Source organism: Ambystoma mexicanum, chromosome 11 (assembly GCF_040938575.1).
Source record: "Ambystoma mexicanum isolate Mex_15411 chromosome 11, UKY_AmexF1_1, whole genome shotgun sequence".
Classification (NCBI taxonomy): domain Eukaryota; kingdom Metazoa; phylum Chordata; class Amphibia; order Caudata; family Ambystomatidae; genus Ambystoma; species Ambystoma mexicanum.
The window spans coordinates 1,196,269,694-1,196,285,057 of record NC_090934.1 but is presented as its reverse complement, the minus strand read 5'-3'; the positions used below and the strand labels follow the sequence as shown (position 1 = coordinate 1,196,285,057).

At 45.3% G+C, this 15,364-nt stretch overlaps 1 protein-coding gene across 1 annotated transcript in view; it reads right to left on the bottom strand.

Annotated features, from left to right (window-relative positions):
- Positions 1-2,104: 2,104 nt before the first annotated feature.
- Positions 2,105-15,364, bottom strand: part of COMMD4 (COMM domain containing 4) — a 63,641-nt gene continuing 50,381 nt past the window's right edge. The window contains exons 7-8 of the mRNA XM_069624547.1: positions 14,548-14,724; positions 2,105-3,302 (exon numbers count right to left, since the gene is read on the bottom strand). Of these exons, the coding sequence (XP_069480648.1) occupies positions 3,262-3,302; positions 14,548-14,724 (218 nt within the window). The 3' untranslated portion in view covers positions 2,105-3,261. The remainder of the gene's footprint in view (positions 3,303-14,547; positions 14,725-15,364) is intronic.

Genomic DNA, 15,364 nt, shown 5'->3' with positions numbered 1-15,364 from the left:
AAACGAGGAAGAAATGGCCGAATTTGTGTACCTATTAATTTTCGAAATTTGGGGTAATATAGGTGGGGGGTGAGGCAATGGTATTAGTTAAGGAAGGAGGGTGATGAAAAGGGTGCGGGCGTGGTCCCCCCACATTCTTAGAAGAAAGAACAATTCAGTCATTTCTACTTTCGATTTTTAAAATTCTGTTTTTTCATGGTAAAACTTATATATAGTGCTTCATGCTGGATTGCACCTACCTGTAAGAACAGTAATAATAGCTGTCATTATTACTAGGTTTATTGGCATTAAAAGGATAAAGGGTTCAGACTTCCCTGCAAAGTGCAGGTTTGCCCCATGTCAGAGGTGAGAACTTAACCAAATTCAGTAATCTAGTGCAGTTTGCACTAAAGAAGGGTTGCCAATACTAGTAATTCACACTATGGATATTCGTTTATTGACCAAATGCACCCAAATGAAGAAAGAGATAAACTTAGTCTCACTGCAATTTTAAAGACATCAGCCAATACAATTCCTTTACATGTGCCGAGCCAGGTTCCATCATTTGGATACCATAGGGATATATAGACTTTTCACACTCATGAATACTCTGTTTTGTGAGTGATGAAGGGATGTCCACATAGCTCCTTATCATAGGTGAGCTCTTGGGGCTTTTGAGAATATGGAGTTGGTGTTAAAGTTCCTGATCTGTGCTAAGAGTTCAACAATTTTAAATACAAAAATCATTTGGTATACTTGACAAAACAAACAAATCCTGCAATTAACTTTAACATAAGATCACTGATAAGAAGTAACTCCAAACAAAACCAAACTGACAATAAAAGAATGACAGCTCTTTCCAATCCTCCGATTGGGCTACAACTGTGGCTTGTTTGTTAGAGATCAGTGTTTCCTGCAGTAAGAGGACAGATGTGTAGTGAGCGGGAAGTGCATTTCCTGTGGAGAGGATGTGGCAAGATGTCTGCACTAATGTGTAGGTGTTTTCACAATCACAGGACCACACCTATACAAGGTTTAGGTCGATTTTACCGCAAACAAATGGTCGTAATGATGAAAAGTTCTAAAAATGCTACCACCAAAGGTTCGAACACCAAAAGTTTGTACTTTTGGTGGTAGCATTGCAGGTAAGTATAATAAGAGAAACAAAAAAAAAAAAAAAAAAAAAAAAGACTGCAGGGGCTGCGGGGGTGTCCCCCGCAACACCCCGCTCACTATACTTCTAAGTATAGTGAGCGGGGGAACACCCCCTGCATCCCTCGTAGTATGTGTGTTCGCATGAGAAAGGTGCAAACTTTTGGTAGTTCGCACCTTTCTCATGCAAACGTTCCGACCGCGGCCAAATCAGCCGCGGTCGGATCACTCGGATTCCCTATACAAACCTAAATTGACATTGGCTAACTGTGCAGGTCTGTGTTCCAGAATGGAGTGCACTATGTAATGCAACACATCCTTGTATAGTGCCATTTTGAGGTATCTTGGCGCATGGTTCTGCAAAAACAGAGGGTGGTTGTCTGGAGCAGAGGAAGGGTGAATATCCTAACGAGTTGGGGAGTGCAGACTCTCAAGTACTCTCTGTCTGTGAGCTGGTGAAATTCTAGGCTACTTCAACTTTTGGTTTATGTGTTGTCATACGGCCCCGGCTGTAATCCTCTATGAGGATGGCTAGGTGTGGAAATGCAACATGGTTGGATGGCAAACCAGATCAGTAGTGGCTGATATACGAGTAATGAGTCACTGCTAGGTAGGTATTAGTTGGATGATGCACAGAGTGTAAAGTGGAAGAAAGAGTATGACGGTCATGATTGAACTGGTTAGCGGAAGGGTTTATTGCAAAATAATTCATACAAGTAAACCTCCAAAGAGAAGGTTTGACTCAATCCGTGTTGGCAGCTACAGAGGTTCGATGATGAGCAACAGGAAGGGTGACTTGCCACGAAGACATTGGTACAAATGTTATATTAGGGAAAGAGGACACTTTGTAAAAGAGGACAGAATGACTGCTGTGCTGTTATGCTAAGAGAGGAGCGACAACTGGCCTGATATAGACTCCAACACATATATTGTTCCTATAGAAATTCTGCAGATAAACAAAGAGAACAGGAACTGAAATTGATGGATTTTATTCATTGTAGGTGCTAGGTACTACAGACTCTCATATAAAAACAAATACCTCGTTTACTATGCTACACCTCTCAATAACTCCATAGAGTAACAGTACTTCATCACTTTCTAGCCTTGCAGAATCTTGGGCCCCAGTACTGGGCGTCGAGGTGCAGGCTGACTGATTCTCATTCCTACTTGTAAAAACGGAGGCAGGGAAGGAACTAGATTATGTGCGGATTCGCTATCTTGCCCCTTTGTTCCAAGAGGTTCTTCGCTATCTTGCCCCTTTGTTCCAAGAGGTTCTTCCCAAAGTGCCAGCATCAATTTTCACTCCTGAAGGGCGTATAGGAGCGGTCCGACTCCACATACAAGAATGCAGACCCAACATTTGCAGCTTAGGATTGATATCCATGGTCCTTTGCCCTATAAGAGCAGGTTCTCCTCTCTGTGCCGAAGGGGCCCTTCAAAGCAAATGAGTCAATGTTGTTAAATTAACGAATGAGCGAGCAGATCGTACTTCACATCCAGGAATAAAGACTGCAGAGGTGCAACTTAGCATCTCTCAGGTGAGAAACCTATAGCATTAGGTGTCCACATACAGAAATGAAGACCATAAAGGTGTTGCTTTGCCTTCATATCCATGGACGATTAACCTACAGCAGCAGGCATGTCTCCGTGCAGGAGACATCCAGAAGCATGTGCGTCAAAATTGATAAATGAGGGCCTCATCAGAGCTGATCAGACTCTACATCCAAAAACAAAGAACCAATTAGTGCAGTTTACCCCCATACACAGGCCTAAATTGGTCAGCATGGTCTGTTTTACCCATCATTAACGTTCTAAGTTCTGTAAGAGGAAGTACATCTAACTTTGAAGGTATGTTGGGCAATCCTGAGCAGACAGACACCCCCCACCCACCCTTCAGTTTGGATGGATTAACTGAGAATGTGTGCATATGAAAGATGCTTGGTGCCAGAGGGGAGAATGACTTTCTCAAAGTTGGGGTACTTCCCGGTTGTCATGTTGCGGTTGTGAAGCTGTGATGATCTTGGGTTTTCTTTCTGGGTAACATCGTGCGATGAACATCATGCTGATGCACAACAGACAAGCGCGGACCCTTGATAATAGTGGAACTGCTCTTGGAGGCCAAATCCTCCTTCAAATCAGGGAGTTCATCATCTCCTGGGCCTGCTTCAACTCTGAAAATAAACAGGGAGACACACAAGTTATCTGGGAATTAGCACAATGTACACTACGTCTGGCATGGTGGGATTAAGAGAAAGTTACATATAGAACAACTACAGATAAGGACTGCTGGACCCACAACCATCTGCTGTTACAACATAGACATTACTAGTTCTTCAGCTCCGTCTTTGCAGTCACTCTATGGTTTTAACAGGGTCTGTTTCAGACACATCGCTTGTCCTGCCGAAAGGCAGCACCAGGCATAAACACTTCTGAGAATCAATCACCTGTATTACTGCTCAGCCGACAAGAGGAAGGGATCTTGTTCTAGAGGCACACTTCCTGTCGAGGGGCGATTCCTCTCAAGTATGTATGCCTTAGGTGTTTATATGCTTTGATCATTCTTTTCCTCTTCCTCCTCCATTTCAGACTATGCGTACTTATGTCCTTCCATCTTCTTATAGGGTTTTTAATGCAGATCATACCCTCGTATTTAATCAGTCTTTGTATTTGTGGAGATGTAACACCAGAACTGTACATATTACAATACATGGGACCTCACAGATAATAGCAATAATACTCTTCCCCCCCCCCTGCTGCTTAAAGATGCATCAGTAGCCAATAAACTGAGGCCTCACCAGGAACACTTGGATGGCTTTTGGAATTAAGTGTAGGCACTCAAAGAGAAGGTAATGCCAAGGGATCAATACATGTCTACTAGCACTCTGTGGCGATGTGCTGCATAATCCTATTGGCAGGAACGCTGGCTCCATTAACTCATTAAAGGCTACATTCCACCATGGGCTGCCGGCTCCGATCCTGAGACCACCATTATCCCCCTTTCCTGCTCTCTCCTTTGCCCCCTGCCTGTGTCCCTCATGCCTCACCACCTCCCTGGTGTGCTTCCCCGCCCCCTTTATACAACCCCTAGCCCACTTACCTGTTGCTCGCTCCCTCCATGTGATGTACCCTTCTCCTGCGATTGCCACAAACAACATACAGAAGGAACTTATTCCCTTTTCTATGTTGCATCATGGCAGCCATCTAGTGTTTTTTTTTAAGTGAATAGAGCTTGCACTGTTGGTGTGCACCCGAATGCCTTAAAAATAAATTATTAGCAGCTTGGAGGGAACTGGATGTCCTAATAACTTTAAGCATTTGGTTGGGGGTGTGGGCATTGCCGATAATGCCCCTAGGCCCTCACGAGGGCCCTCGCTTTGCTCAGGCCCACCATGACATTGGTTAGCGAGCGATTACCAGCCAAGCCCGCCCGTCCGTCAGGCCACCAACCAACCAACCAGGTGCTTTGCGCATAACACAGCCAGAAAATGGTTACACAAGAAATAGGGGTGGAAAAGCAGCAGGGTGATTAGTCTTCCTGACGTAGGCCACAGGAGGCACGAAACCAACAGAGTTAAGGTGTAAGACATTACAACCAGAAGTGGTAGTGGTCCTTCTCTTTCACCTACCCTGCAGAAGGCATGATTCCCAACCGAGTTATGACAGAGGGATTCTGGGTCAAGACCGGAAGCTCGCATTATGCTTACTCTTTACTTCACAAACTCGAGCAACAAACAATAACTTTAACCATAAACTGAATAAGAACTACCATTTTCTATAATGTAGTTTTTGCAGTTTGAAATCTAATACTGCAAGGCATGTCACGTGACACAGTCCACCAATCACAATGCTACGGTCCCATCACCTCACAAGTCCTCCTTCATACTTCCTCTTTCTTTCGCTGTCCACTTGCAGCTTTCCGATATGCGATGCCACGCTTAACCTTGAAAAGAACGATAAACCATAACTTCTTGCCTTCCTTCTGCCCTTATACATGGGGGCTCTCAGCAACCTGCTGTTTTGGCATCCATACCTGGAATGAAAAGCCACAAACACAAACCATGCTCATATTAATTCTCTGAGTGGTCAATCGCAAACATTTGAGCCACGCTCCTCTTCTAGTCGTGCCTCTAGCGCTTTGCTGTTGCACTCTTAGACCTTGCCTCACACTTTCTGTCTAGTACTAAACAATTGCGCAGGTAAGAATACTTTGCTTCGGTGTCTAATAGAATCCTGACTTTCCTGAATGACAGTATGGAAAATCTGGATTATATGTCCAGACCGGAGGCTCGTATTATGCATGTTCAAAGTTTATTTACCACCAACGATCGGTTAGAAATAAAAAGTCTTAAAAGTAGACTTGTTCAACCAGTCTGTGGCCTTAAGAATGTCTTACAGGCAGGCTCCGTTGGCAAAGGCCTTAGAAGCCATAGCTCCTCATGCAAAATGCACCCTGAAGCAATATGTATCTATGCATGCCTGCCTGCCTGCTGCATGGCCCACTTAACCCACCTTGCTAAGGTGGCTGTGGACACTTCCTTAAAGGGTTTCCAAAGAGCAATAAACACGCGGTTTTCCCTTCATATGCTTTCAGACTCCTGACCGGACCAAGTTTAGGCAGATCCAGGAAGGCAGGAAAGGTGGCTGTTTTAATTGACGTTTTAGTTCTCCCCCCGATCTGGAAAGTAACCCTTCTGGTGAATAAGACTTGCTGTCACTCAGGCGTCAGGGTCCAACACCCTTTTACAGTCTAGCAAGCATAAAAGCATTGCTAACTTAACTCACAGAGCCTTTATAGTCAACTCGTCATTGTTTGGCCAGCTTAGGAGACGCTGGAGGACCCCATTCATGTCCCACAGGCGCAAACACGTAGGTGCCGGTGGCCAGATAGCTCTTGCACCCATAGGCTGTCAATTGGTGCGCCTCACGCCCGTTCATGGTTCGTTAAAAGGGCCGATCGGAATGTATTCACAGTCCTGTAGGTCTTGCCTTGTGCGGCTAAGCCTGCTAGGAAATTCACTATGTGGATTACATCCACAGTAGCGGGATGCCCATTCCTAGCCAGACACCAGCTGTACCATTACTCAAAGACGCTCTGTAGAATTTAGTTGTATTTGGGGCCAGGACTCTACGATAAAGCGCTCAGCCTCTCCCAAAAGCCCTGGCTTTTTCCAGGCACTCCTGAAATCATGCAGGCTACAAATATTAGCGTTCCCTGAAGGACCAGGGGGTGAGAGAGTCCCGTCAGGTCCAACTGGGTATCATGTTCGGAAGAAGAATTGGGGCGTCACAAGATAGTTCCAGCATATCCGGGAACCAAGCCTGGCCTTTCCAGGCTGGCGTCGCCAGAATAAGCTTTGCTTGCTGCGCCTTGCATACGCCAATGTCCTCGCGATCATCGGAAATGGGGGAAATGCATGGTCCTTGTGAGGCCCCCATTGCTGCAGGAAGCAGGCTGTGGCTGCTGCATCTGGGTCCGGACTCCTGCTGAAAACTCTCCCCAGCTGGTGTTTTAGCCTTAACACGAAGAGAAGTCTTGCAAAGGACCTTTCAGCTGCATCTGCCTTTGGAACACTGAGCTGTTCAACTTCCAGTCGCTGGAGTCCCTGATGTGCCTGGAGTTCCAGTCTGCCACTAGGTTGACGGCTCTGGGAAGATATTCCGCATTGACACTCATTCCCTTTTCCAGACAGAAGTCCTTGGTCAACTCCGCTAGCAACATGGACTTTGTTCCTCTCAGCCGGTTGATGTACTGAACGACTGAGACATTGTCCATCTTCACTAGTATGTAGCATTCGGCCCAGTCCTGGGTAAGACACTTCATCACAAAGGAGCCAGCTAAGAGCATTGTGATTGGTGGACTGTCACGTGACATGCCTTAAGAGTACTAGATTTCAAACTGCAAACACTACATATTATATAAAATGGTAGTTCTTATTGAGTTTGTGGTTAAAGTTTTTTTTTCTAAAACAATTTTTATTGTTTTTTTTTAATCACCACAATAACTTACAAACATTGCATTACAAACTACATTATATCACAGTACACATCTTGTCTGTTTATCCCCCCACCCCCCAACTCTCCCCTCCGCGACCCCTCCTGGCCTAACTTGCACCACATTACTCCACAACCCCCCAGCTTAATCTCCATCAAACCCTGTGATGTCCGCACCCACTTGTACAGGATTGTGTTCCGATTAGCTGTTGTCCCGTGTGGACGTGGTCAGTTCCGCTATCAACTGTCTCCAAGCTTCCACCCCCTCCTCTTCCTGGTCCGAATTCCTGCCTACTGCATCTTGCCACACCACAGTTTCCACATTCGCCCATTTCAGCAGGTCCCTCCACCATACTTGCACCAGAGGCCTAGTCTGCGCTTTCCATCCCATAGCCATTCTGCACTTTGCTAATATATATATATGCCAGATACCTTAATTTACTCACATGTTTAGCTCTCTTGGGCCTTGCAAAGCCCCCCAGTAAACAAGCCAGGGGAGGGGTCCGATTTCCAAGGTCATATCCGCCTTTGCTAATGCTTGAGCCACCTCTTCTCAGAATCTACCAACCTCTATTTAGGCCCCGGAACATATGGACCAGATCTGCATCCACCTCCCCACACTTCGGGCACGATTGTATTACTGCTTGGCTAAACCTTGCTATCCTAGTCGGGGTCAGGTATGCTCTGTGTGTTATGTATAATTGGATCTGTTGGAGCCTTGCATTTCTGGACACTTTTTTGTGGTACACCACAGCCCTGTTCCACACGCGTCTGACATGGTTTCTTTCAAGTCTGCCTCCCATTGTTCGCTCGTCTGCTTCAACTCCCGCCCCACTTTGGACATTAACAGCTTGTATATTCGCGAGGCTTCATGCCCACCTTCTGACATCATAAAATGTCTCAATCGACTCCTCTGGCTGCAATGGCACGTCGATCTCCGGGCCATTTGCGCCTTATGTTCCTCAGTAGGCAGGAGTGTGTCAGGTGATGCCCTGGGTGCACTCCAGTTTCCCTCATCAATTCCTCAAACTGCTTAGGTGAGCCCTCTTCCAGCAGGTCCCCTACCATTGCCACCCCTCTAGGTTCCCAGTATTTCCTCACATTCAACCGCAGTTGGTCACTCATTCCTTCTAGCGCCACCAACAGAATCTGCGGGGAATACGGTGTGATGTTCCCCATCAATTGGCAGGCTCTACACCACACTACGCACCCCAATCTCATGAACCTGGACGAGTGAGTTTTGCGAGGACTGGTTATCCAGATAACTTATTTTAAAAATAACTGGGTTCTTGTTGTTTGTAACAGCCGCGACTCATGTGTTTGTTCATCAGACAGCAATTTAGCTATAAATTGCAACTGGCTAGCCACGAAATATACCTCAAAAGTTGGGCAGTTTTATTCCCCCTAGTTCATACGAGTTCTGGAGTTTCCAAAGTGCCACTCTGCACCTTGAGTTATGCCTCAGGAATTTCCTACATATACTATGCAGTCTATTGAAGAACAACCTTGGTATCGCGAACTGGACATTTGTAAAAAAAAAAATGAAGGAGTCTCGGGAGCACTACCATCTTCAGCAGCGCTGCCCGTCCCATCATGGATAACAGTAATCTAGCCCAGAAGGCTGTAGAGTTTTCGATTCTGTTCATTGCTCTCACTGTGTTCCGTGTATGCTCTGTCTGGGGGATCATGATAAATGTCCAACCCCCAAATAACGAAATATGTCTAAGTCCCATTTAACTGGCAGCCCCGGCAGCGTGCACACTGGCTTTCCGATATATCCCCCTAATGGGAACAGATTCTACTTCTGCGGATTAATTGTTATGCCCGACAGAGCAGCATATCGTTCCATCACATCTAGAACATATTGAAAATTTGTCTCGGGGTGTTTTAAGTAAAGAAGCATATCATCTGTGTACAATGAGATCAAATGCCTTCCTCCCGGCATGTCTATCCCCGCCTCTCCATTTTCCTCCCGCAAATAGACCACCAGTGGCTTGACAGAAAGATAAAGAGCATCGGAGACCACAGGCATCCTTGTCTTGTACCCTTGCTTAACTGCCATTGTTCTGAGATGACCGTGCCCGTTTTGACCCTAGCTACTGGTTTGTTATACAACAGTCGCACCCATTTAGTATATGTCGGTCCCATACCAAACCTTTCCAACACTGACAGTAGCCATGGCCATCAGACCAAATCAAATGCCTTGACAGTCTATTGATGCCACCACACATTGTCCTTTATCTCCTTGGGTGCAATCTATTACATGGTGTAATCTATGCAAAAGGATGGTAATATTCCTGTGCGGGACATATCCTGTCTGGTCCGAGTATAAGCTTGCCAATGATCGGTTTGAGCCTTAGCGCCATTACTGCAGTGAGTTTCTTCCCATCTTGATTCAGTAACGAAAGGGGTCTGAACGAGCCAGTGTCGGTATCCGGTTTATTCGGTTTTAGGAGGGGGACAATCAGCGACTCCCTTAAAGATCCGGGCAATCTGCCCATTTCCAAAGATTCATTAAGCATTTCCAGCAGTGGGCTCAGGATTTCGGTCTTGTATTCTTTATAGAATTCGCCAGAGAGCCCATCCGCCCCCGGGGCTTTGTCTGTCAGTAGTTCTTTGATCACATACTCTAGTTCCTCTATCATGATGGGGAATTCCAATCTGTCTCGTTCTTCTATGCTAAGCTTGGGCAGGCTCATCTCAGACAGTGCTTCCTGTATTTCTGACATGTCACACTGAGGTTTCCGCATACAATCACTTCTAATATTCATAAAACCATGTATTCACTCCTTCTTGTGTGCCGCACAACCCTCCATCCGTTCCCTCCACTGCTCTGTCTCCCGTTTGTTCTCGCTTTTGTAGAGCCAGGCTAACAATCGCCCCAGCTTAGATTGTGGTCTAAGTTGTTTGCTGCTCGCGTTTGTGAAGTAAAGAGTAAGCATAATATTTTGTCTCTGCATCTTTAATAGAATTCTGACTTTCCTGAACGATAGTATGGAAAATCTGGATCATATCCAAGAGAGCTGGTGGACATTCACTCCAAGCTACACAAGCCCCAAGTTATGACAGAGGCTATAAAATGCACAATCCTCTGTTGTTTCCAGATGCTAAGTAAATAAAAATTATATTCTGTCTTGGTGTGGCAGTGGCCATCATCTTTAATCAATCCTCCTGGAAGCATGATCCCAGTAGAGTTATGCCAGAGGATATTTGTTTTATCCTATTAATATGTGCATCTGGAATGTATGTCAAGGCTGCATGCAACGGAGTAGAATGTCTAGTGCCTTGCCTGGGTGAGTGTTTTCCGAGTTTCCTGAGAGAGTCAGTTGGTACCTACGAGCTAAACGTGGTGTGTCCGGTGGATTTTCTCAGAGCTCATCTCCATCCTGTATTCTTATCTAACTTGTAACCTGAGAAGAATAAATCAGCCCAAACTCTACCTGAAGCTCCTGCGTTATCCCTGAACAGGTTACTATAATCTGGAGACAAGTTTTGAAAGAAACCAGAGGTACTCAGTTACTGCAAGCTCTGCTGTGTGAGGGGGGTAGCTGTAAACAATCACCACCCCATATTCTCACATAAACCATCAACTAGCCTAAGCAAGTGAAAATCTGTGAACAATTCTTCAGAGAAAATGGCTCAATATGTAAACAACCCATTTGCTAACTTGCCCCAGAGAGGCTAAAGGCACCATACCCGTTCCTGCATACACTTGTTTTTGCTGAAGGTGAGATAGTGGGCATGGAAGAGTGCTGCCAAGTTCATTGGGGTGCCCATCCTTCAACACACTTGGAAGAAGGGCAGGCTGTGGGTCTCTGCATGCCCACACCTCCTTACGCATCTGAAGAGTGGAAGGTATTAAGATACTGTCTGGCCCTCCCTGTGATGTGGATACTGGCAAGACCCCAGTGGACCTCCAATCTCCATTTTGGCTTGCCATGCATCATAGCGTGCTGGGCGCCCTGCTGGCTCGTGCCACCTCAACCTCAAATCACTGCACGTGTAGAACTGAGCGCATTGCTGAGTGACATCAGGGAGCCTCAGTGTAATGGAAAGAGAACGTGGCCTATATGTACACAATGGCATCAATGTTCTGTGACGATCTACCATGCAAGAGTTTCTCTGTTGGTAAAGACCAGGGACCATTGCCTGGATTCTTCCTTCTTACATGACGCTATGCAGCTTCGTGGGGTTCATGATGTACTTATGTAGTAATGTTTCGTTTTGCTGCCCCACCACATTTGGGACTGCCTCAGAGCATCCAGCTATTGCAAGATTTACTTCCCATCTCTAGTCATTTTGACATTGGTGTTTCCGCTGAACCGACCCAGTCAGCCCATTATCCTTGTGTAGAACACAGGATCGGGTCAGAACAAAGCTACTGAACATATCCATGTTTTCCTTATCAATAGGCTTAAAGTACATGAGAATATGGATAAACCTTGCTAAGTGTCAAAGCAATAGTAAATGGTTGGTTTATGTATGAGAGGCATTTTCCAACTTACTGCTGATCATGCAGAAGGAGTGCCTTCTCTGTGTGTTTAGATTAGATGTGATTTGAAAGGTGCTAGTCTTCCTTCTCCAGAAAGCAAGTCTCATATACACACACCCTACTATAGATCTAATCCCCACTTCAGTACTTTTGATTTGTAAAGTGTGGATTAGTGCACTGTAGATTACTGTTATGCACCAGTCTCCGGGCACCGCAAGCAATGAGTGCCTGGGTATGAATGCACAATACGGTTAAGCTGGATAGTAGATTCAAAGAGTTAGACTACCAGTGTTCGTCTACTCGGCAAAGAGCGAAAGGGTGCCTGGATTGTGAATGCACTATGTTGTCAAGTTGTGTTGTAGGTTCACAAAGCTGATTTACCAGAATATATACTGTTTTTTGCATCCATGTCACAGTGAGCATGGAGTGCCTCGATTAGGTGTATGCATGCACAATCCTTTCTAGCTAGACAGTAGGTTTGTACAGTTTGTTGACTAGAGTTTACGCTGTGCTATTTCACTGCAGAGTGAGGTAAGTGTGCCTGGACAGTAAATGCACTATGCTGTCGAGCCGAATGGTCGGTTCGCAGCCTTTTTTTTTGCGTTACATAACTAATAACCAATCATAAACCTCTCACCACTGCCCAACTTTAGAGAATACAGGGGGAGTCTTCCACCAACACGCTAACCCATAGGCGGTCCTGCTAATTTTCCATTGGAAAGAGTAGTACATGCCATTAGAGGGTTTCCCCATGGGCCACCCTCTGCCCTTCCCCTCCAACCGCCCGGGGGGGTGGAGGGTGGGGTGTAAACAGATTTTGTCATGAAAGCCCGAAACGCTGTGGTGTCGACATTGGTTTTTTATCCAATGAATGTTTCGAAATTTCTTTAAGAAACAGAGATATGATGGAACAATGAATCTCGAGGGAAGTTGAAAGATATGACATTACTGAACCATGAGAGCGTTTTTATTAGAAAATGTATAACTGAAAAAAATAACTATACCTCATGTATATAAATGTTAAAAGTGAAGCATCTATTAAAAAAATAAATACCAAACTCCCGGAAAAAGCCTGCTATAGCAAGCAGAAAAAGTGTTTGCACTATTAAACACTTTTTCACTAACCCTCTTTTGCACACACTTATATGATTGAATGATATGATATGGCATTTATAACGTGCCTATACACGTGTTTCAAGGCGCGACGAGGCAAGGGAGGGGGAACAGAGGGAAGACAAAGACAATGATCCTACTAGGCAAGGTGTCATTCAGATCGTGCAAATGCATGGGAAGGGAGAAGTGCGGGGGAGGGGATAGTGCAGCTCATGGGATAAGAATAAATAACAGTAGGTAAAAAGTGCGAACATCAGGTGTCAAGTGCTGGAAGTGGAACTGAAGGGATACAGAAGAACAGTCCCCACGTGCGGGGGTTGCCCGAAAGGCAGTGCAGCTGGCAGGGGTGTGGACCTGGGCCCGAGATCAGAGGGTGGCCAGGTAACCAGTGCAGTTTCAGTTTCCGCCAGGAATTCAGCAGTGGAGAGGGGGAGAAAAAGCAGAAGCAAAGAGAAAGGTTTTGAGGTGCTTCCGGAACCAGAGATGATTCTCATCAAGTTTCAGGGAGGCAGGGAGGCTGTTCCAGAGGGATGCCCCAGCCAAAGAAAGAGATCTCCCACCAATTTGTTGCTTGGAGAAGCGACTGACCCTGAGGGAGTAGGAGGCAGATGAGCGAAGAGTTCGAGAAGGAAGATATTTAGGAAGAGAGAGTTGAAGGTATTGTGGCCCCAGGAATGTATTCTGGTATTTAAAAAAAAAAGAAAATGTAATTGAAAGACATTGGAAATGTGTTAGAATAAGAATATTAAAAATCATTGCATTTGTTTCTAAAAAAAAGTTTGGCGCTTTCAATATGCAGCCATGAAATTATGATACGCTGTAAGTGTTACAAGGTCACTTTTTTTGTAATCAAAATAGGAGGAGAGGGTAGGGTGTGCCATCTGTTATTTGTTATGTATTATGGTCCCCGTTTTAGCACACACCCCCAGTGAAGAAAAAAATAAAGGGATAGACCTGTTATTGAACTATGTTGAGAGTGCTGCCTGGGTGAATGTTCTGAGAAAGTCAGTTGGCAGCCTGGAGCTGAATGTGATGGCTTGTCTGGCGGGTATTTGCTGTGCTGCTCTCTGCCATGTAACCTAATCTGACCCATAACCTGAGAAGATGAAAACATCATCCTAACTATACCCGAGGCTCCTCTGCCACCCTTGAACAAGTTACCCGGAATTGCTACTGACCATTCTCTTTGGCCTAGCCCCCAGGTGGCACAATTCCAAGAGGGTTGTAACAGAGGATACTATGGCCAGGAGTAGAAGTTGCCATTCACTTTGACCTAGACCAAAGGGGGCATGATCCCAACAGTTAAGACAGAGCAATTATATCCAGGAATTATAGTGAGCATTCACTCTGATCTATCCCGCCAAAGATTTGATCCAGATACATTTATTACAGGGAATGAATAGGCAATGTACAGCTCGTTGTTGCTTCCTAAAGGTTTGTTTTTATTCTGATTGGGGTGTTTATTGAGAGCAAACCAAAGACATTCAGGCCAGGGCTGGTAGTAGGCATTCTCTCCGACCTAGCCTGCAAGAGTTTGTATTCAAATAGTGGTATGCCAGATGATATTTGAGCCTTGAGAATTAGTGGATATGCTGACCCAGGCCGCAGAGGTATGATCCTGAGAAAACGAACACAGATGATATGGTGGTGAGGAGTGGTACAGGGCATTCTCTTTAAACTCACCCGAAGGACACATGATCCCAACAGAGTTATGAAAGCCAATATTAAAGCTAGGAGTCATAAATTACATTTCAGCTCTTGTCTCAGTCGATTACATTTATGTGGCAGTTTGATGAACACCTCCAATCACATTCACCAACCTGCTAAGAGGACTCGGAACTTCTCGGCAGAAACGGTCATGGACACTGGCTTTGGGCTACCTTCACCGCCATCTCGCAGGTTCAGTTTTAGGTGGATCAACGGCTCATTTACTTGTGCCAACACACTGGAGCCGAGTGTATAATCCACCCTCCAGGAAACAGAATCCAGACGAGTCACTGACGAATGTGGCGGTACACAGCAAGACAACCAGAAAAAAATAATTGTGACTGAGACAGAAGGTGGGCTTAAGCTCACATGATCCAAACAGGGTTCCCAAAAAGAGTATGAGACAAAAAAGAGAGAAACAGCACACAAGAGACAACGAGATAGAAATATTGTAAGATAAAGATACTTAGTGATGAGAAGAAGAGTTGGAGATCAGACAAAAGTGAAGTAGAATTCGAACAAAAGAGAAAAGCAGGCAGTCAAGAACAGAGGGCTGGGCAGACCAGAAGTGAGAGGTGAGAGACTGTGATAAAGAAGGTAAATACATTCTGAGGTATCAGAAGAGACACAAAGGGAGAGTTGAGTGATTAAAGGAATTTGAGGGATGGAGGCTCTGTGAAAAGGGTGGAGCGAGAACAAAAGAAAAGCAAGGGGAAAGCCAGAGAAACTGCAAAACAATGGAAGAGAAAGGAAAGATGAGGCCCGGGGTGGAGGTTGGCTGTCAAACCAGACACTAATGTTTGGAAGTCAGAATATTATCTGACTGAAAAAACAGAATTCAGGAGCACAGACACCTGCCACCCTGCAAACGATGCGACACCTCCGGGTCTGGGCGTTACACAAATGTAAACCCCAACAACATTTTCAGTG